General features: G+C 29.6%; 1 protein-coding gene across 24 annotated transcripts in view; it reads right to left on the minus strand.

Annotated features, from left to right (window-relative positions):
* Nucleotides 1-1146: 1146 nt before the first annotated feature.
* The window catches only part of LOC130897139 (protein argonaute-2), a 30656-nt gene continuing 9663 nt past the window's right edge, over nucleotides 1147-22139 (minus strand). For 4 of the 24 annotated variants that reach the window (XM_057805778.1, XM_057805779.1, XM_057805777.1 and 1 more), the window contains 15 exons: nucleotides 20803-20874; nucleotides 19994-20238; nucleotides 19509-19875; nucleotides 19340-19417; nucleotides 18618-18840; nucleotides 17774-18004; nucleotides 17519-17711; nucleotides 15624-15757; nucleotides 15106-15290; nucleotides 13622-13788; nucleotides 13233-13449; nucleotides 12916-13013; nucleotides 12352-12555; nucleotides 12043-12242; nucleotides 1147-10728 (listed from right to left, as the gene is read on the minus strand). In XM_057805778.1, coding sequence (XP_057661761.1) covers nucleotides 10602-10728; nucleotides 12043-12242; nucleotides 12352-12555; nucleotides 12916-13013; nucleotides 13233-13449; nucleotides 13622-13788; nucleotides 15106-15290; nucleotides 15624-15757; nucleotides 17519-17711; nucleotides 17774-18004; nucleotides 18618-18840; nucleotides 19340-19417; nucleotides 19509-19875; nucleotides 19994-20238; nucleotides 20803-20874 — 2741 coding nt within the window. In that variant the 3' untranslated portion in view covers nucleotides 1147-10601. The remainder of the gene's footprint in view (nucleotides 10729-12042; nucleotides 12243-12351; nucleotides 12556-12915; nucleotides 13014-13232; nucleotides 13450-13621; nucleotides 13789-15105; nucleotides 15291-15623; nucleotides 15758-17518; nucleotides 17712-17773; nucleotides 18005-18617; nucleotides 18841-19339; nucleotides 19418-19508; nucleotides 19876-19993; nucleotides 20239-20802; nucleotides 20875-22139) is intronic. The other 20 variants (XM_057805792.1, XM_057805791.1, XM_057805793.1 and 17 more) reach the window with 7 other exon arrangements.

A 22139-nucleotide genomic window follows, 5' to 3' on the forward strand; every position in this document is an offset into this window, starting at 1 on the left:
AAATACAGAAAACTGGTACTCATAGAGTTAGCCGTAATAATTGTGACAGAAAGTATACTGGGTAAACTAGGAGGTCGATTAATTTTCGGTTTAGAAAGCACGTAGCTCATTTGAAAAATGTACCGACAGAAAAATAAGAATTGGCGAGCACGCTGTTAATAATAATCAATGAATAAATATAATTTTTTTGATTCTTGTAAGGATGCTAAGGTTCACTGCAGTTCCCTTTTACACTTTTCAATTTACACCAGGCTAGGAAATTGGTATATGCAATATCGTACTGCTGAGTGAATTTTTTAGGTAGGGATTCCTAAAATTTTCTCTTGTAGACTCTTAAGGGACTAGTACTGGTTATAAGGGTAAAAAGTTACGCATACCTAAAGATTTTTTTCTTGTTTTGTTTATTATAATTCCATATAAAACTTTTTGTTTATTATTTTTTGATAATAAAGTATTACAAAAAAAATTTTTTCATTTTTTTTTTCTTCAACATCATCTTATAGAAGACGCCAAAGCTGGGACTGCGAAAATGTTAACCTCCCACAGATAATCTCTAATTTAGTAATTATGAAACAAAAAATTCAAAATGCTTATTAAAGAAAAAGGTAACCTAACCTAACCAACTTTGAATAAGAAATTTAAAAAAATGCGGTCATGAAACAAAGGAATTTCTTTTATTAAATAGTTTTTATCAAATAATATAAATGTTAAAAATGTTCATTTAAGGAATTTTTGAGACTTTTAGCGTCAGGTCATTTTCCACCACTGTCAAATATCCTATCATCTAAAATGGTAAATTTGAGATAGAAATTGTAACTTTCTGTAAAAAAACAATCTAAACGTCATTTCCAGCCCCATTAACTAGCAACGTCAAACTATAGATAAAAATTATTTGTAACTCTAATGGTAATTTTACAATTTCTTTTCAATTAAAAATAAAAAATCTGGTTCCTATCTTCATTAATATTATATTGTCATTATAAGAGGGCGGAAAATATAAATTAAAATTTCATTCGAAAATTGTTATAAGAATTTGTGACCAACGCATCCTTTACCTATAGAATTTTTATAGTATAAATATATTCGAAACAATGATATTGTTTGCTAAATCGGTTGATGAGGGTAAATAAAAATAAAACACACATGTAACGGATAACTAATTAATAATTTAATTAAAATACAATCTTGAATTATAAAGCCCTAACAAAAAATCTAATATAAATATTCTCAATATTAATTGATTTCTAAGAGTAAAAAAGTAATTCGAAAACACAAGCAGCAAACTAGGATACCAATGAAATTATTAAAATTACCCCGTTTTATTTTATGATATGCAGAAAAGACGACTAAATATATTTCTAACCTATGTTTGCGAATCTTTTTATATTTTTTTGCACCAACTTATGGAGTGTACCGTAACAAAAATTAATAATAAAAACATAATACCACTTAATAACAACTAGCTAAAATAGTTGGCAAAAATATTTCCTATACTAAATTTATAGTAACAAACAATTGTAAAATAATTTGTACAATCATATATATTATTTTAAAATAGTTTACAGATTGTCATAAATATATGAATCCAACAAAATATATTTGTTAAACAAATCGAACAAGTCTAGAGTTGCAGTAATTTGAAGTTATTCTACTGGAAAAGTGGTTGACATGATATCTCAAGTTGGAATATTTTTTAAAAATTCGAAATGGCCAAAAAATAAATGATATTTCATATCGACGCCATTTTGTGATTTTTTTGCTAAGGTAAATGCGATAGCTACATCCTTACAGATTAAGAACTTTTCAATTTTTTTCATTCCAGATCACTACAAGAGCTGGAATCATGTCAAGGGTGCACCGTTGTTTTGTAGCCCTCATTTTACTGGCCTGTAATTTATTGAAATTCTGATTTTCTTATACATTTTTTTTATATTCTCAAGTCAATACATATCATATAAAAAAATGGATAGTAAAAATGTTTCTAATTTTTTTCACGTTATTTTCAAAAATGCCTTAAATTTAGGGTTCTAGATCAGAATATCCCCTTAAACCATATTTATTTTCCACTATTTAGTTTGACTTATAATCAAAAATAAAATATTTCTTCAAGATCTAGTCATTAGTATTGTAAATCTCCAACAGAAGATACACGGATGACGCAATTAAAGTGGTGAGATATACTAACGGTAATAAGCCAATTACTCTTAGTTCAAAGAACAGTTACAAACAAACCCACATACAGGTAAAGCTAATAAAAGCGTATTAAAAATGTTAACGGTTCCAATTAATTTTGACTAGAAATTTACCTGTTTCATTCACCCTATTTTTGAAAAATATTCAATTTCCAATCTTTAAAAATATTTGTTATGTTTCATTTGCATGAAACAACGAATATAGTAAAAAAAAAAGTTTCCTGGACACTTGAATTGATTTGGAAATTGGTTTGGGCGGTAAACTAAAAACAACTATCCTACTTTTATTTACTTTTGGTATTATTGGTCCTTATGTATATTTTATCTTAATTAAACGTTTCGCTACTGGTATTTTTACATACACTTATAATCATAGTTCGTTTACGTCTACTCTACATACTGTAGAAATTCTGCAGCTAAATTTCATGCTCGACAGAATAATGTACAGGTGTTTTTAATAAATGAAATTATAATAATTTTATAAAGGTCTAATTACAATTGTTTGTTACTATCGCAAGTCGAATGTAATAAATGGATTTTTCAAAAAAATTAAAAACTTATATCTAATAATGGCAATTCGTTTGGTTTGGTTTTAAAGGGCATCGGGAATCATTTGAGCGTATTTGTTTCGTCACTTTTCAAAATTATAATTAAAAAATGAAAACAAAAACATTGACTAGTTTTATAAATTGGACTCGTAATAGCACATTTCAGATATTTTTTTTTTTGTAGAAAGATAGAAATGTTCATAAATCCATTTCCTCACTGGATTACACTATAAAAAAAATCAACTTGTTGACTAGATTATCAAGAAAATAAGGAGAATATATAATTTCACAGAATCAGCAAATTAATTTAAACCCACACATTTTGACTTATCAAAACTTTGACGTACTTATTTATTTATGAACAAGTTTTCTGGATTACTTTATGGTAACCACATAGATATTAAGATGAGAACGACGAATAGAAACACATTTCAAGTGTATCGCGTGGTATGAGAAGAAGGCTTGTTCTATTTTATTCTCATGTATCTTCTCTAGTATTGGCTAACTACTATGTGGTTATCCTTCTGCTTATGCGTGATGGGAAATAGCCTGCAATACTGTCGGTGATTGCCTTACTTTCTGATTTTTTCTTTTCGATGTTGAACTGATTAGAGATTGAACTCAGATCGTCTTGGTTAGCAGACATCGTTCTGTTTGACCAAGAAAGAATACGTCGGTTATTTGATTTTGTAGGTATTCGAACGTTGGTAAAAACATAAATAGTTGAGAAAACATTCAAACAACTAACACATTTTTGTACTCTTCAGGGGGAAAATTAAAATAAAAAATAATTTTATTCTTATTATAGTTGCAATTGTGTATATAACTGAATATAATAAAAAGTTATCAATTACATAATAATTATATGTAAATTGTATATAATAAAAAATATGTGTAAAAAGTGATATTTAGAAAATTAATACCATAAACGATAATAGATGTATGTGGATGTTTTGATGTTGATTTCATAAAAAAAATTTAATGAAACATCATTAAAATGAAAAATGACATAACAAGTGTAACTCGAAAATTCAATTTAAAAAATCCATTTAAATTACCATCGCATTGCTAAAATATTATTATCTAATATGCTTATGATACGTAAAATTTTTCCGTTTTTTTTCCTCCACATAAGGTTATCCCGGCTTATTTTTTTTTTTCTTAAAAACTAGATACATTCTCGGCATTATTCATATCCTATGTCAATGACGGTCACAAAAAAAACAATAAAAAATTGCATAAATATCATAGAGAATTTTGTGAGATAGAGGAAAATTATAAGATTCGAGATCATTCAAGAACAATTCATCACCCTATCCCCATTTTAGGTGTAATTAAGCGTATTTCGACGGAATAAGTGTGAAAATTTCTACACAAATGTTCCCTCACAATGATTTTTAATATTATTTGGCAACATCACACTTGATTATATAAACCAGTATCGCATCAATATTGACAGATTATGAAAATAGGCTGTCGATATAAGGATTAAACTTTATCCATTTCTCCACAAAAAGGCTTAAAAAGTACAGTGAACTTCACAATTATATATTTTCCAACCCTTTAGAGAACTATGCGAAGCCAAAAAATAATAATGAAACTTACTGTAAGATCATCTGTTTATACTTTTCATATTGATCAGATCATTTATAAACGTCCAAACTGTTTGAACATAAGAGACAATAACCAGAGATTACAGGCAACTTGGAAATACCTTCTTTATCCACTTCGCATTAAGACTGAATAAGAAGTTGCACAGATTATATAATCAACAAACTGACTTCAAAGTTGTTTAAAATCTTTGCATCACGGTTGCTAGAGTATCTGTGGGTTAATTTTGTACTAGATAATATATTGAACAAAACCCCTTTAACGGTGCATATCCAGAATATTTTCAATTTATTTTGATAGAAATTTTGTTTAGTAATATTTTTAAAAATAAATAATTTAATCGATAATGCATGATACTTTGAAGTTCACTGCGCTCATTAGCAACAATTTAATTTACAAAATCGACGTCCCATTTTTCTCAACCCATGAAAAAATTTGTTGCAATCGAAAAATAAATTCGATAAATTTGTAATAGTAAAATCTTATAATAAAGTAATTCGCGTGCTATCATTCTTTTAAAAAATGGAATTCATCAACTACGTACTGACTAAAAAAATGAATTTCATTTTATCTTTTAAAATGTTAACACGACGTCATCGACCAAGGACGCCTATATACTAACATCTTTGTTATTTAGGTAGGTATGCCTTTCTAAACTTAATACAATAAATATTAAGATCCACTTTACAACAGTTATAGTACAATGTGGTTTATTAAAGTTAACAGAAAATGTTTTTTCAATATATATTATCACAGTTATAAGCATATTGAAACATATATTACAAAGACAAACGTGCTTTTAATAATTATCTCAATAATCTCAAGACGATAACTTGCATCAGACAATGTAATGGTGTTGTGGTAGGGAACGAATATCATTAAAGACTTCAGAAATTCCAACTTGAGTGAAAATTTCTCATCATCATATATTTTCACTGAGCCGCAGTTTAATTATTATCAGAGGAAGGTAACAGGTATCAATGAGCACTAAAAAATAGTTGATTTTTGAACTATAACGTCAGATTTCTAATTCAAACTCTTAATCAATATTCTTTATATGTTTATTCGTACTTACTTTTAAGGAAGAATAACTTTCCAGTATAAATACTTGAATACATTGAAAAATGTGTAGGAATAAACCTAGAAATATGCCATATTGAAGGTCATACTATTATCAAAGCATCTCCTACATCATTGGTTCAAATTTGATCTGGAAATACATTTACGGTAGCATGCACCTAAAAGACTTTTAGAAGTGAAGAGAATTTGAAACTTGAATATTGTTAAGTCTATCGAATATATGATTTGAAATCTGAAAATTCTCACTGAATTTATGATGATCTAGCAGTAACTGACAATTTAAGTGATGTGAGGAAGAAGCAGTCTAATTGTAAAGTTCCTCACCATTGCAAGTACACATAAACAACGTTTTTGACAGCACTTATACTGGCGTTTATTGGATATTTAGAAATGGTAGGCGAGCTAGAGATAAAAAGGAATATAATAGACCTTAGACTTCCCATAAAGTCCCATAAAAATAGATGATTAGTTTGAATTTTTAATATTCAAAGAATACCATTTGTCATAGGTCATAACTTTTGTATTTTGAGATTTTAATTTGTAAATGTTGGTGCTAACTTCAAACTAAGAAAACAGGTAAGTTTTAAACCTAATTACTGTTGCTTTATATTTCACGTGATTATTTTAAATTCAAAATTTATTGTTTGTGTGTAATTTTGAAGGTTGATATTTAGTAAACGAATATGCATTGATGCAACATCGCAATCAGATAATGTTGTGAGATCTACCTGTCTTTGATATAAAAGTTGATGAGATCAATTTACAAAGTCAATTTATAAGGATTGAGATAATATATAGAGAAAAAACATTTCTGCTTTTATTGTGCTTTTGGAATGTCGTCTAAACTTTTTTAGTTTGATTATTGTCTAGACTGTCTGAAATATACTGAATCCGTCCAAGATTTGGTAACTTTTAAAGCCCGAAATGTTTGTCTTCTAATAATAAGGAAAGAACCAACAGTAGATTTAGTTTAATTTTTTTTGTTGTAGGTAAAATTTTTGTGTAAATAATAAAGAAAAAAGCCGTCTACAGTTAGCTCTCATAAAATTTGTAAGACAGACTTTAGATAAATCTAAATTTGTATACTTTTTTAAAAATATAAATTCGGTTTAGTACAAAAATATAGACAATCTCAAGTTATTTAGGTCCGCGTTAATTTGTAATAAAATCCAGGAAAGATTCTGTATATTTTTTCTCTATTACTAACAGTTATTGTTTAATTATTTTTTTTCTTTCAAAGTACTTGAATTGATAACGATATGAATAAATAATATGTAATATCGAGATTTTCTTAATAAATTTGAATGACTCTTTCGAGAATTACCTCAAGTAATGTGTAAGCACCAAATATTCATCATTATTTGATATTAGGGACTAAGATTTGTTGTCACTTAAAAAGAAATATACATCAATCAACAACTGCACACAATTTTCTATTAGAAAAACGTAACCATCCCCATAAATAATGACCAGATTTTGAGACTATACAGAACAAAATAAAATACCCATTTAATAGTACATTAAATTTTCTCCAATATTTTTCTTATGAGAAGCCTATCAAAGTTGACAAGTAATTTTTGTTTAGACTGAAAAGTTTTTAAATTATGAAATGGTAGAATACCAAGTTCTTTAAATGAATACCTGAGTTACTTCTCAATGTTTTCAAAAATCTTCCTACGGGGCAGTTTTAATAGTTACCATATTTGGCAATAACTAAAATTTTCTTAATAAAAGGGGCTCCAGAAATCAATAGAAAACTAATGAAAAAAAGTGGAAGGAAGGGTAAGCAAAAGAATATGAATTTAAAAATGAATATAACTCTTTTAATGTACCATTAGATCTGAGTTAATGGTTTAAAAGGAGCCACAATAACAAAACTGATACAAATTGTAGCTAATAAAAAAACAGGTCAAAGACATTTTTAACACTTTGGTGTTTAAAGGAGGCTTTACACGCTATGATAAGCTGCAGCAACTTAGCGTAAAGATAAGATTGTTACAATTTATCGTTGTGAAAGATTGTTACAATTTATCGTTGTGACACTGTTGTTGTAATGCAAGCAGAAAAACTTCTCGAGATTTTATGAGCTCTATAGAAGTTTTACATGTTTGTGGCTCGTTAAGATCGAAGAATACTCCGGAAGGAATAAAAAAGACCTATTGGTCTAGTTAAAATGTTCAAGGAGTTTGATCAGTCGGGAGATTGAAACACTGTTGTGAAAAAAAATAATGCGTTACAGTGTATAAGAAAGAACTTTTGAAAGTTGAAAGTGACAAAAAATCATTACAATTCATCGTAGCGTGTAAACAGAGCTCGAGACTTACGATTTGTTGGAGAAATAAATCGGCTAATCACATTGTTTTCATTTATCGAAGCGTATGAAGTCCCCTTTAAGCTGAAAAGAGTTATTCAGAATTAAGAGTTACATAAGAAACGATTTTATCAAGAGAAAGTTTCAAGTATATAGGAATCTTTTAAAAATGAAATAACGATAGAATTCATATACGAATAAAACATGCAAAATACGAAAAAAAAAGTTGGCACAAAAAAAACAGAAGTATATAAAGTAGTGGTGACTTATAGCGCTGAGATTTCAAATCCAACAAGAAAAAGAAAACAAATTAAGTACATTCGAGAGAAAGATGTACGTACTACTGGCAAAATCAGGAGAGGGAGAAATGTGAATAATGAATTATAAACATGTGCAACAAATCATGCAGCGGAAGTTCATAAAAATACTCATATTGGGCATATATGAAAAGTAAAGAGAATACACTATTGAAATAACAGAATTAACACCAGCGTAAAAAACAAATACAAAGAAGAAAGTAAAACACAAATGGTTGTGGCAGATAATAGCAAAAAGAGCTAATCCAAATTAGGATATAGATAAATGATTGATTCCTATACAATAAAAGGATTAAAGAGAGGTTGAGACTACATACAGTTGTCATGGGGAATGTATAGTCATATATATGTAATAATGAACACGTTCTATGGAAATGTATCATTTTATAATTTATTCATTGTCATGTCACTAAAAAATAGGTATTTAACTTCGATATTATTTTGTGATCGTGGTTAATATTTATAGGAGAATTTTTTTCTTGGAATAAAATTTACACACGAATATTATAACCTATGCTATAACAGCTTATGATTGGCTGCAACAATGTTAAAATCTACAAACAGTATTTGGTAATCGCAAGAACAAATAAAATTTGTTATGATTAAATGAGGTACTGGAATTTTCCAAAAAAGTAAATCGAGTAACTAAAAAATTTAGTTTGTTTTTTCCCTTTGCTAAGTATTTTTTAAAAAGGCACATTATTGGTTCACGATTTTCATAGCTGCCCGATAGCTAATCTTTAATAAATAATATTTTGTGCTTTCTTCAACCCCCCAGTCTTTTTACGGCACCCTGTTAATTATTTTTGACATCCAAAGAGCCCATTACCAAGTTTCTGTTTGCAGAAGTAACTTGAAAGACTTAACTAAGTTTAAAGCTTCATTTGACAAGCAGTTCACCTGCCGTTTTGGAATTATTGTTGAGTGTATTAAGAGATAGCTCGCATAGACCAATCGATCTAGAATTTTTCACAAAAAAAAAACTTTTGCTAAAGCGACTTATATCAATCAGTAAATATAAATGAGTTAAGGAGGAAACACAAAAGTTGAGCGATCGGAAATTGATTCTTATCGGACATCGGACAATTTTAGACATCAAGACTAAGAGAATCTTTATACTCTGATGGAGATGAAAATTCAAACAGAGATGAAAGTCATTTGGTTAGAGTTAAAGATCAAGCGCTTCTACAAGTACACCTATTAAATTATTGAAGATTTTATTTCTTACTTCTGGTTTTCTGAACTACAAACAAATTAGTGTTTCTCTTGAAATTTGACTAAAATTGTAAGATTCCTAGAAGTTTTTTCAAAAGAGCTGTATATTTAACAAATTTTTTTTTGAAGCGGTTTGAATAAGATAATTTTAGACAATTATTGTGAAGTTATGGAAGGAAATTCCTATATTCAACGAATTTTTTTAATTTCGACATGTACAGTGAAATAATTACAAAGTAGATCTTTTGGAACGATTTAAATTGCTACCAAAAATGGTAATTTAGTATATTTAATAAAACTGTGCTGTATTTTGGAAACTTATAATAAAAGCAATTTTTTTCTTTAATGCTGAGATGTGAAAAGTATTATCAATTCTAGAGCGATTGGACCTAGAAAAAAATATTAATCCTAATTATAAATATAATTGAACAATTAACGATTGAAATGTTTTCACACCAGGTTTTTTGGTAAAAACAAGAGTTACCAACAGCTTTGGTATTACTGGAATATACATGATATATAAACATGTAAAAAGGAAAAAAATCATAGGTGAATCCATAATATTTATAAAATACATTCGGTGAATGTAAGCGCACACATACAACTATTAATCTAACAAATTAGAAAGTATTTATTAAAAATGAGGAAGTGATAGAAAAATCACATTGTATATATATTTTCTTATTTGTTCGATTAAAGATTGCCCTTGATTAACAAGCTGCTGTTTAGTGCTGCATTAGCAAAATCAATTACATCAACACAATTCTATAAGTAGATAGAAAGTGTTCCAAATTTAATTATAAAAAAAGCTTGACATTTGTTTCAAATTTCAGATACGTACCAAATACTCCATAAATTCTTGACATTTATTACCTTTGAATAAAATGATAAAAAAGTGATCCAATCTTGGTGTTTAATTTGGGCTCATTTCTTGAATAAATATTGTGTTAACCAGTGAATTTGAAATCTATTGTCACTGGTTGGATCAAAGGTAATAGGTCAAAGTATGGTACATCTGATATAGTTAAAATGATAAAACAGCACTTCAAGTTACTGCTCTATTCTCTCACAATTTTAGATAAATATATATAAATAATGAATATAATCAAAATTTGAAAACTTATGGAGTAAATTTGGAACACTATTAATTAGATGGAAGTTGAAACAAAGATGAAAAAAGAAATATATAAATATTACGTAAATATTTGTAACGCTCCGTTTGATTACCACACTTAATACATACAATACGATTTGGTAAAAAAAATCAATTCAATGTGGTTTGAATACATAAATTACACTATTCGAAAATTTGGCATGGATCACCTCTCTAGGCAAAATACATAACTTTTTTGGTATCTGCGTGTACCGTTATGGCTCTCGCCATCGCACCTGGCGTTCTGTCTTCCGATGAACCTGACTGATGAGACCCTTCACCGCTGCAACAAACACTCTCTCTATTAATGAAAAAAAAAACAATAATATAAAGGAATAACACGATTGAAAAATATGCAATTAACAAATAGTAAAATAAGCAGTATGAGACAGTACTACCTGCAGAATAATACATTATTTTAAGAGAAGCCATTCGGTAATTTTTGTCTTATTAAACAATCTATTAACTATCAACACTTAAAATCATGATAATAAACAAAAGTGGAATTTTTCATTTGATTTGAATAATGTCAGGCATCCAAAATAGAATTATACCTCTGATTTTAAATTTTGCCTTCTCCACTTTACGTAATTAATGAATAGCCCCTAATCAATAAAAGTTTTTTATCGAGAAAAACGGAGATTTGTATAATAAAAATGGTTTCATTATTGATATTATAACATAGGGATCAGTAAATAGTCTAGACTTGTTCAAACAAGGAAAAGTAAAGAGCCTCACTTGTCTCGCTTGCGGAAAACACACATTCTTCATATGCAGTCATTGGGAATTACAACGCGGAATACTGCAAAAAAGATCGGAAAATTCACTCCCGAGAATATCATAGTGATCGTGAAAGAAGAGAACTGGGACAGTTTGGTCGATGACCAGATCACACCAATCAACAGCTGAAAATATTACAGCACAATGAAGGAACATAGCAAACACAAAGTGAAGAATATCCATTCTGTGGAATGATAACGCAGGTCCAGGATGGGAGCCTCGGAGAGGTTTTGATTCAAAAGGAAAGGTATTAGTGAGTCGTACAAGTACCGCCCCACACACCTGTCACTCTCGTATAGCCTCTGATGGTACAGATACACATTTTCTTCCTATTTGTATAAACAAAAAACATAGTTTGGAGCTATAAAAATCACATGATCATAGTGCAGCACTACGGTTTCAATGACTTATTTTTGTTACATTCTACATAGATGTTTTACGTTTTTTTCTAAAATTTCGTCGTCTCCTATCTTGCCCTTCTTTTATAGCCACTTTGAGGCCTAAAAAACAATACGAATATTCTGGAGGAAGTGGAAGTATTTGCCGTGAATAAAAGTAGAAGAGGACGAGGAACCTCAATCCAATGCCTGATAAACCATATGGAGGAAGAAAAATAATTCATCACATGCATATAAACATTTATTTGTTCTCTTCAATCATTATCAAACACAAAGGCCAATGTTTGATTTAGCACATGAATTAGAGCAAAGAGTAATTTGAGAAAAATAAAATAGGTTCTCACTCAATAAGATTTATAAATATTATATTGCATTTTTAATAATAAGCAGTTTTAATTACTTAAATTACAAGAAGAAAAAAAAAAATATTTACATACCTGTCGTGTTCCTTTTCCACCAGATGATAACGTGCTCTAAACGCTACCAAGTGTGCGTAATAAGCAGGTGCGGGAATTGATACTGATCTAGTACATCTAACGTAAGTATGACATAACTGATATGTCAAACATTGTAACTCATCAGAGTCTAAATGGGAATCATCCCATAAGACATGGTAATGTGACGGCCTTGATGTACCCTGCATTAGAAAATATTCATTACACTTTGTTTTTTCGACATTCATAATATTTTTTAAATCGGAAAAAAATGAGAAATTCGTTAATAAAAATGTAATTTATCAGTCTTACCTGGATACCTTGGTGACTACAAAGGTAAAAATCAAATTCTGTTGGATGCGTAATACCGACATCGACAGTTGTTCCTGCAGGAATGTTACCACTCTTGCCGCTCTGTTCCTTTTTGTCCGAACAGAAAAGTCTTGTGTGATGCCTTTTTTGTACTACAATGAACGTTATACCTGGTTTATAATCCGATTCTAATTTTATACAAGCCTAAAACAAATATAAATATTTTATTAGGAATGTTGTTAAAGCCAATTTTATTTTCAAAACTGTTATACAAAACAGATTTAAGTTAATGTTATATTAAGATTTTAGAGCCATTAATTTTTCTATCTTGTAATTGATATAGATGACATTTTTTGCTGCTGTTTGTGGTTTAAAATTCTTTGGAACATTTATTTTCACTTTTTTATCTTTTTGAAGTTTTATTGAAATGAATATATGTAGTTTCTAGCCCTTTTTTTCCAGTCCTATCTTAATGTCTTATATCCATTATTTTTAAGTTGTTTCAAGTTATTGTTTATATTTCCTTTCATCTCATGTATTATTGAAAATAGAAACAACACTTACCTCTCGAATAGCCGTAAGTTCATGTTGCAATAGTTGTAGGAATTGTCCTTCGGAAACACCATCTCTATATAAAATAATGCGATGCGGTTTATAACCACCTGCAAATAATTTAAAAAAATCATAATTCGTTTTGAAAAATCATTAAGTGATAGCTAATATTTACAAACAATAATTAACATTATCTTCACTTGTATACTTATTGCTATTACTAAATTTTATTTTAATGAACTAAAGAGTTGTTGAAAGTGCACATATTTCTTATCTAAATAAAAAAATCATCTATGATATCAATGTGTTATGTGATAATGTTTACACACCTGTCGATTTATAAAACATGATAAGGAGCTCTCTGACCATCGAACTCAATTCTTGTATAATTTCTTGTCGATGCTGCTGCACTCTTACTGTAGCTGCATACCTTGATGGGTGGGCATCCATAGAACCAACAACAGCTGCAATCGATGGCTTTTTGTTGTCACCAGCAGGCGGATGAGTGACGTCGGCGCCAAGGAAAATGACGGGTTCGTTAAAAATCTAAACGAAACATATGAACAATTTTTAGAACCTATATATTTATAATTTTTTTAAATTTCTTATTTCTTTCTTCTCAATGAACTAGATATCTCAAATATATGGTAATTCCTATATTTAATATACTAACGAATATATTCTAATAGTCATATTATTTTCAATGAATATATCTTACCTTTGGTCTAATCGATGGCACTAAAATACTGTTAATACCTCCCAACTTAACATTAATCTTCAGGCATAAATTGGACAGTGTTTGTGGAGAAGTTTTATTGACATTTTTGGCTTGAACACATTGGGTGGCCATCCCTAATACAGTATCACCCACTCTCTTTACTTCAGCTTTAAACAAAATGTAATGTTTGAACAGTTATTATCACTTTCAAATATTAAATTATCTATACATTTGAATTAATTAAAAATTATTTTTTATTAAGACTGTAAATACATATTCACACAATGTTACTACATGTCATGTAATAATCCACAAGGAATTGGTATCTGAAGTTTGGTTTCGTACATCTGTACCCTAATATTACGATTTTTCTTATAGCGGAATGATGCTTAATGGTATAGAGATTGGTCTTTAAATATCCCCATAACAATACTTGCTCAAGGAGATCAATTATTATTACTCAACGAAATTCATTTTTTTAAAGCCAGTGTTTGATCTTCCCCTACAAAGATGCTTCTATTTAGAGAGAATATTGGTTGGCTAGCTTCATCCTTTAAAATTAGGGTACAATTATGTGATTAACCCAAAAATAGGACTCCGTGCTATTAGGTGTAATGACGTTGCCAAAATTTTATTACATAATGATTTTTAAGTTCAAATTTGGCGTTAATTTTTGGAAATCTTTTATATCAAGTTATGTATTTATTTTATAATGAATATTCATGTTATCACATAATTAATATTTAATGGGATGTAGCATATATACTAGAAATAGATGGTAGGTTATTGAATTTTTGTCTTTGAACTTTTATGTTTGTATTTAAAAAATCAGTACATTTTATTTTTATAAACTCATTTTATTTTTTGATCTGTCTTTTAATAATGACAGATGATTACTGAACCACTAAATGCTGATTTTTTCAGATCAGTAATACATTGTTGGTTCAAAACAAATTATACTTGTTTGATTCTCATGTGTTGTTCTTGAAAGATTCCAATAAATCTATAAATTTTGGATTTGTGTCACGGCTACTGCTCTATATACTCAATAAAAAATTTATAATTGAGATTAATTGAGGCATTATTAAATCGTATTCAATTATTTCTGTGCTATTATTAAATTATTGAAGTAGTTTGTAATTTTTTTATTTGTTTTTAATACATTTTCAGCACAGCTTATATGCTGTGCAATCCAAATCTTGTGATATTGGATTGGCTTTTGATCTCTTGCCCTGTTTGGCCTAGTAGCAATTGAAGATGATACTAAACAGAATGCTAAGAATCTGCAGATGGTGATGCTAATACTCGCAATAATCGTAACTTAGAGTATGGAATATTTACTACAATGATCTACAACCAAAATTGTGGAAAAAATAGAAAACAATATCACTGCTTCAAAGCAAATGAACACAATAACACGAAATATATCATTAAACAGAAAACAATTGAAGTTATTGAAATGTTATCTACATTTATTAACTTACCATATACTGGTGTCTTTCCTGGCAGAACTACTACAACAAGCTGCAATGACTGGAAGGTGGACTTTAAATAACGGAACATTGGTTCAACTTGATCTGGTCCGGTAGCATATTTACAGAAACATGGCTGACCAATTATAGGCATACCTGCATCATTTGATATCTTTTGGAGTTGTTGAGTAAAATTTCTGAAATAAATCAATAATCAAAATACTAGTGTTGGTTTCTGTAGAGAAGAAAAACTAAATTGTGCATACTTGGATCAAACAGCACTAAAATATACAAATTATAAAACTAACAGATGTTGCACATTTCCAGTTTATTAAATGTTTACAAACAGTGAAGTAAAGAGGCAGATTATTTTTTAAAATTTGTAAAACAGTGACGAGACATTAATTGATATTTACAATGGTAGATTAAATCAAATTGTTTATGGTTTTAGATTGATATTTGATAATTAAGGATATATTACAGACAGTGCAGGTAAAATGTGAACATGTCATTTATCATTATGTACTTACCTTAAGGCATCCTCCCGGACGGTACGTTGAGGGGCGAAGCAGGCAATAGCCCAAACTCTTATTTCAACACCAGTAAAGAATTGCTTACCGCGCATATCCCATACACCTTGATTTGGCATTGCTTGCTGTTTGCTCTGTAACAATTAACTGAAATAATATGGCGAATAACACACATTCCTACATTTGGCAAAATTATAAATAAGCATACTTTACAATCTAATCTTAATAAAAATATAAAACCCAGTCAACAAACTGCACAATTAAAAAAATGTGTAATTAAAATTTAAACCAGTTTGGAAAATAACATATTAGCACATGAAATACTGATGAAAATTAGACCTCAAAATTGCAGTTGTGAATATATAGATTTTTAGTGAAGTAAAATACAATAGATTCAAGAAAACGGAAAAAATATCAAATTTATTTTATGTAGTTTACTGTTCAAAGCAAATATCTCCTTGAGCTTACACCAAAACTCGACAAAAAATTAGTTTATAAGAGGAAAAATTATATCAACAATAAATTTTATTGTACTAGTGTCTTTTATGCAGCAATAGAAACATTAACCATACTAAATTAGACACATATGAATGATGATTATATTTATTTCATTCATAAAATACCAATTAAATAGAATATACTGTAAATCTTAGCAATATTAGAAATTAAATATTTGAAATAAATAATGAAAGTACTCAGAGAAAGAACTTTCGAGGATAAGGTGAAGTGTTTTAATCTCCCTGATCGGTAGCATATTAAACTACTGTGCTTCTGGTTCAAATATTTGAAATAATTTTGATGCGTATTGATTTCTCGTTTTAATGAACATACATGATACACATCAATCATGCTACAAATACTACAATTCATAAATACGAAAAGTTTTATTCAGCATTAACCCTCTCAGAGTTTATAACACAGATTAGAAAATATTCTGCAGGTATCGAATTTTTCATATTTGAAGATAAATAAAATTATTGTATTGTAAAATTGCATTCAAAATGAAGATGTCTCAATGAAAATTTAACAAACGTGGCAAATTCATTGCGCATCAAAAAAATGAAAATCAAACTGTTTTTTATCCATTTCTGTCTATAACTTATAAATATTCTATAAATAGTGTGAGGTTTAATGCTTTGACAATCAACTAGAACAATCATTACAAGAGAACACAGTATTTTTTATTTATTTTGCAAAATATGAGAGGAAAATGTGCTACCAACATCTCAGGCAGAAAATAATTGAAAAAATATACAATTGTGCAACCCCAATTTACATCACTACTTGTAAAAAGGCAAATTAAGGTGAACAATTTGAAGATTGCAGGTTGTTTTACTGAAAAATGTGTTTTAATATTTCATCTACTTATGTTATTTATGAATAAGCTGTACTAACATAAGCCAAACAAAGGTTTTCATTTGCAATATAAAATTAATTAAAAACAACACTGTACGTTTTTCTCAAACAAATTTTAGTTTGAGCTTCTATTGGAATCATAAAAGTTCACTTGATTTATAATTATGGTTATTTAAATTTTAACATTACAGGTTGTTTTCGGCTTTAACAATTTCTTTTAGACATTTTTGTGAAGAGCTATTTTCGAAACTTGAAATGTAAACCAGAATATTATTCCACTTGATACAACAAAAAATTGTATTATTTTTGTGTGGGTAGATTATGTCAGTATCTGACTACTTACTTGTACGGAGCTCTTTAATTGAAATAAGGAGAATCCTATATCAATTGATCAATAATAAAATTGACACATTTTGAAAACTAGTGATACAGAAATACAAATAATTGTAGATTGTTTGTTTCCTCTTTTCAGGATTGCCTGCAATCTCCCTCAAAACAAGCTAAGCTAAAAATAAAATAAAATACAACTGGAAACTAACGTGCCAGCCCACCTGTCCGCTGAGGGAGGCTACCCTACCGCCGTATTGTAATTTTGGCGGAGGTAAAACCCTCCCTCTGACCTCCATCATGTTGTTGCTGATGGTCAGGCCGAATTCTTGTACGTACTCGTCGTTATTAAAATCAGCTCTTCGAACCAAGTTGTTTATTTCTCGTTCTCTATCTGGTGCAGATCTGAAAATTAACAAAAAAAAACATATCCCGTTTATAGAACTACAAATTTTTGTAACAATTACCTAGCGGTTGCCTTGATCATTGTTGACGTTTGCATGTCCGTTAATTTTTTTATACACCTTTGTCCAGCAACAATGTTGCATACCTCTAATGGTAAGTATGTGTGCTTGTGTTCTTGGCCAACCTGGAGGCATGGCAAATGTGGATATCTCAATTTCATTTTATATTTGTCCAAGAAATATTTAGCCACTGTACATTCTACAGTTTGACCATTTTCTAACTGAAGTGGAAAACTGGAAAAAATAACAAAAACTATCACATTAATTCAACTTACAGTGAAAACCCAATTCTTTGGCACACAGTTGAATGGATGTTTACATTTATTTACACGAGGATTTTCCTTTACTCAGAACTGTTAGATCATTATTCAACTCCATTCTTACTAATGATAAAATTTACATACTATACATATATACAATATTCAAGATATAATAGATATAACAGAATCAAGTACCACAAAACACAGAGGCATTCTGTATAGAAAAAGCCAAAACCTTTTTTGGCAGACAAATTACTGTTATTAAAAGGCTTTCCAAAACTATGATTGACTTGATCCAATCATGATCTGAACATTTGGAAAGTAATCCACATCATTTTCATTAGCGTTCGTAAACTGAACAAAGTGAATGGTCCAGTAATATCAGTGGATAAATGTGATCACCTAATGGTTTGTTTGTTTTTAATTCTTTGAACTTTCAACATTAATTCCACATATAAACCGAATTGTTATGAAAAGCATAATTTACAGTATGCTGAGATTTGCAGCTTTGGTACTTTTTGGCTTCAAAACAAAATTAAATTCAGCTTTATAAGATAAGATATCTGTATTATTATGTTTCTACTTACGATTGCATTTGCGCAGGCCTCCTAGTAACGTTACACACCCTATATTTTCTCCTCATAGCTCCACAATGGGTTATTTCGATTTTTAATCCTTTAATTTCTTTTGTGAATTTAACGCGTTGGCTATCGGTGAGAGGTTTTCTTTGTTCGTTTATATCTCGTATATCGAGAACCTCACACATAAATTCTATCACAGGTTGCGCTTTATAAAATGCAGTTGCAGATACTAAAAAAATATAATAATCAACAAACATATTCAATGACAGATCATAAATAGAGTTTCACTGCTGAGAGGGGGAAATATTTCATTAGCTGATACATTTCCTAATTCAATTACTTGAAAAAGTTGTCATAAGTATGGCTAAACAAATCAAATAAATCGATCATGATACATAGGGTTCACGCCAGCATGGCGACTAAGCGACAATTGTCGCCAAATCATCAAAAAATGTCGCGAAAATCATACACATCGACGACAAATTTGTCGCCCAAAATATTTTTAAAAAAACCTATGTTTTATATTTACTGTGCTGTTTTTGCATAAAAGAATTAATATATGCTGTAAAAATATGTATAAAAGTGTGTGTAGCATGCATATGTTAATTTTTTTACTTTTGTCTACCACGTTATATTTTTGGACCACTAAATCATAACTTAGGTGGTCCTTTTGGACCACTAAATTTTCATTGCTGGTGTGAACCCTAATGATACATAAACACACTTACCGTCAATATTGAGCATCATTTTCCATTGACTAGGTCTCACTGATTGATGGAATCCAAACCAGACCTCTCTACCACCACCTACATAACAATATACATATTAAACATATAGTTACAAAGCTGCATTGAAAACATATCTCTTGAATATCTGTTTAGTTATTAATTTGCTTACCTAAAGGATGGTAATATCCTTCAGGACTACTAAAGAAACTTCTCCCTACAGGTGTATAGCTCATTGAAGGTAAATGCCTCATAACTACATCCAAAGCCAAAATAGCTTCAAATGGTATCTGCCTCGTTCTGCCTTCTAGAGCTTCTTCCAAACCGTAAAGAGACACTTGGGCAACCCATTTGATGGACACCCGAAAAAGTCTGTCTTTACCTTCGCCTGGTAGGGTTACCTCCAGTTCTTCACGCGAGTTACCGATAGGTAATGGATCTCTTGTATATAGATTATTTCGACCATCAAATACTGGTTTGAGGTTGCCGAATATCTTGCCGTATGCTTTTACCATGGTTTCAATTATTTCTCTATTTACCTGAAATAATTATAAATATGTTACATACTATGAACTTGATTTTTGTCAAAGTATATTTTAGATCCAGAGTATTGATTTTCATGTTGTATGTGCTAGTTGGATGGTTTAATTTACTGACCTTTCGAGGACATTTGTCAGGTTGAATATTAACGTCATAGTGATGTACGAAGCCCCTAGGCATTGTGATTTGAAAATGGTTGGCCTTGAGTCCTATAGGTCGACCTTCTCGTCCTAAATTTGGCCTTCTCGGACATTGAAAGACCGGGGGCTCTACTGGCGGTGATACTGCAGCAACAGCTCCGGTTGTGCCAGGAACTGCAACAGCAGTACTTGTGGCGCCCAAAGAGGTTCCTGATGCACCCGCTATAACAAAAATCATCAGTTATGGAGCTGTAAACCGTTATAAACAGCAAGGGAATTATCCTGACGAATTGCTAAAAATTTTAAGAAAACCTTGATCAAAAGGCAATATACAGAAGCTAACTTCACTCAGCAACTTAATTCATTGGTTACAAAGATTATGATGTATTTTAAATCAGGGTGATAAATATTAAGTGAATTTTTATTGATTGTATTTCCTAAATATGACGATTTTAACTTTTGTACCATCAAATAATTCTTAAATAAGGAATGTATCTCCCCTTTTCCTTCTTGAAAAAACATACAATGCCCAAACCACATCAAGTTAATCAAGAAGAATAAGAGAAATTGTACAGTTCGTTGTGACTATTTTTTATTAAAAATTTGTTATATGTCGAATACTGTTAATTTAAATGAATCAAGTAGCGGCCGTCCTTCAATATACTCTGGTTCGACAAATATGGCCACTTTTAACGCCAAAATTGTAATAATTTAAATGCAAACCACACAAGACTCCCGAAAAATAAACAAGACTACAAAAAAATCTACTCAAAACACAAAATTTACCTGCTAATGATTCTGCAAATGTGGTTTGTGAGGTAGGGCTTGTCTGTCTAGGAGGACTGGTCTGCCAAGCTTCTATGAAAAAACTTTTTATTGGATTTTTGTTCTTAAAAATGTCCATCAACTGAATCAATTTTTATTATGTCATGCACACCATGTACAGATTCGAAAAGTACCAGATTTTCCAATATACACTGCTTCAACTAAACCATTTAATTTTTATTAAAGCAACCAAAAACTTTCTGTATTTTTTGTTTCCATGTTGATGTAATATTTTTGAGATTATTTTTAAAAAATGGAATGATTTTTTGAAGCAATGTATTTTTTTAGTTTTCTTGAAAATTCCAGTTAAAAAATGATCAGTGTAGTTTTATAGTGTATCTAGAATCAGTTAAAAATCCATAAAAAAGTTATGGTTTTGAATTAGTATATTTATGATAATAGTTTATAAACTAGATACCAACAGTAACCCTTCTATTCTACAGATTCAGGTTCAATATGTATACTTTCAGAATTTCAAACTATTAGTTCAATTACTTGTTGAAGAGTACAATTTCTATATTATTTTGGACACAATGAACACTTGTATATAATATATATAAATACTTTACACAGTTATTTTAATTTTTAAAGATCTATAAGTGTCATCTACTCCTTAGATACATACTTGAATTAACAATTTTGTGTGGGTTTGTCAGACAATGTAAAATTGGTTTTGTTTACACTCAGTTTAATTTTGTTGCATTGTTAAAGTTGCTCTTTTAAGAACAAACTGATTGCCTATATCACAATAGTTGTGTGCAAATATGACACAATAACTAAATTTTTTGTCTAGGGATAAAAAGTTGCAATATGCTACATTATCTATTTTATAGATATTCATGAATGTCAAATAAAATAAAACTTCATAAATTTGTTATTTTTTGATAAAAACAGAGGAAATAAGTTCATTGTGAATACATTCTAAAAGAAATTATTTAAAATGAGTGGAACAATTTTAATATATCCAATTCTGGAATATAAGAATTAAATATATATTTTCATGATATTAAATATGAACATAAGATTGTTTCATATTTTCTCAATCTTGAAAGCCTGGCAACATTGTTCCAATTTTACCTCATATCACCTCTATACCTCAATCTTGAAAGCACCCGTCAAGATACAGGACTTTTTACCAAAGTTGCAAGTTTACTTATTTAAGAAAATTGATCTAAAATAAATGATAATTCCGGTATGGTAAAATATATGTGTTGTATTAAAAAAAATGAATATCATCATTCAGTATTACCTTAAGGGTCGTCAGGATCGCAGATCTTTGTCAATAGATGTGTATAATA

This window comes from Diorhabda carinulata, chromosome 8 (assembly GCF_026250575.1).
Source record: "Diorhabda carinulata isolate Delta chromosome 8, icDioCari1.1, whole genome shotgun sequence".
NCBI lineage: Eukaryota > Metazoa > Arthropoda > Insecta > Coleoptera > Chrysomelidae > Diorhabda > Diorhabda carinulata.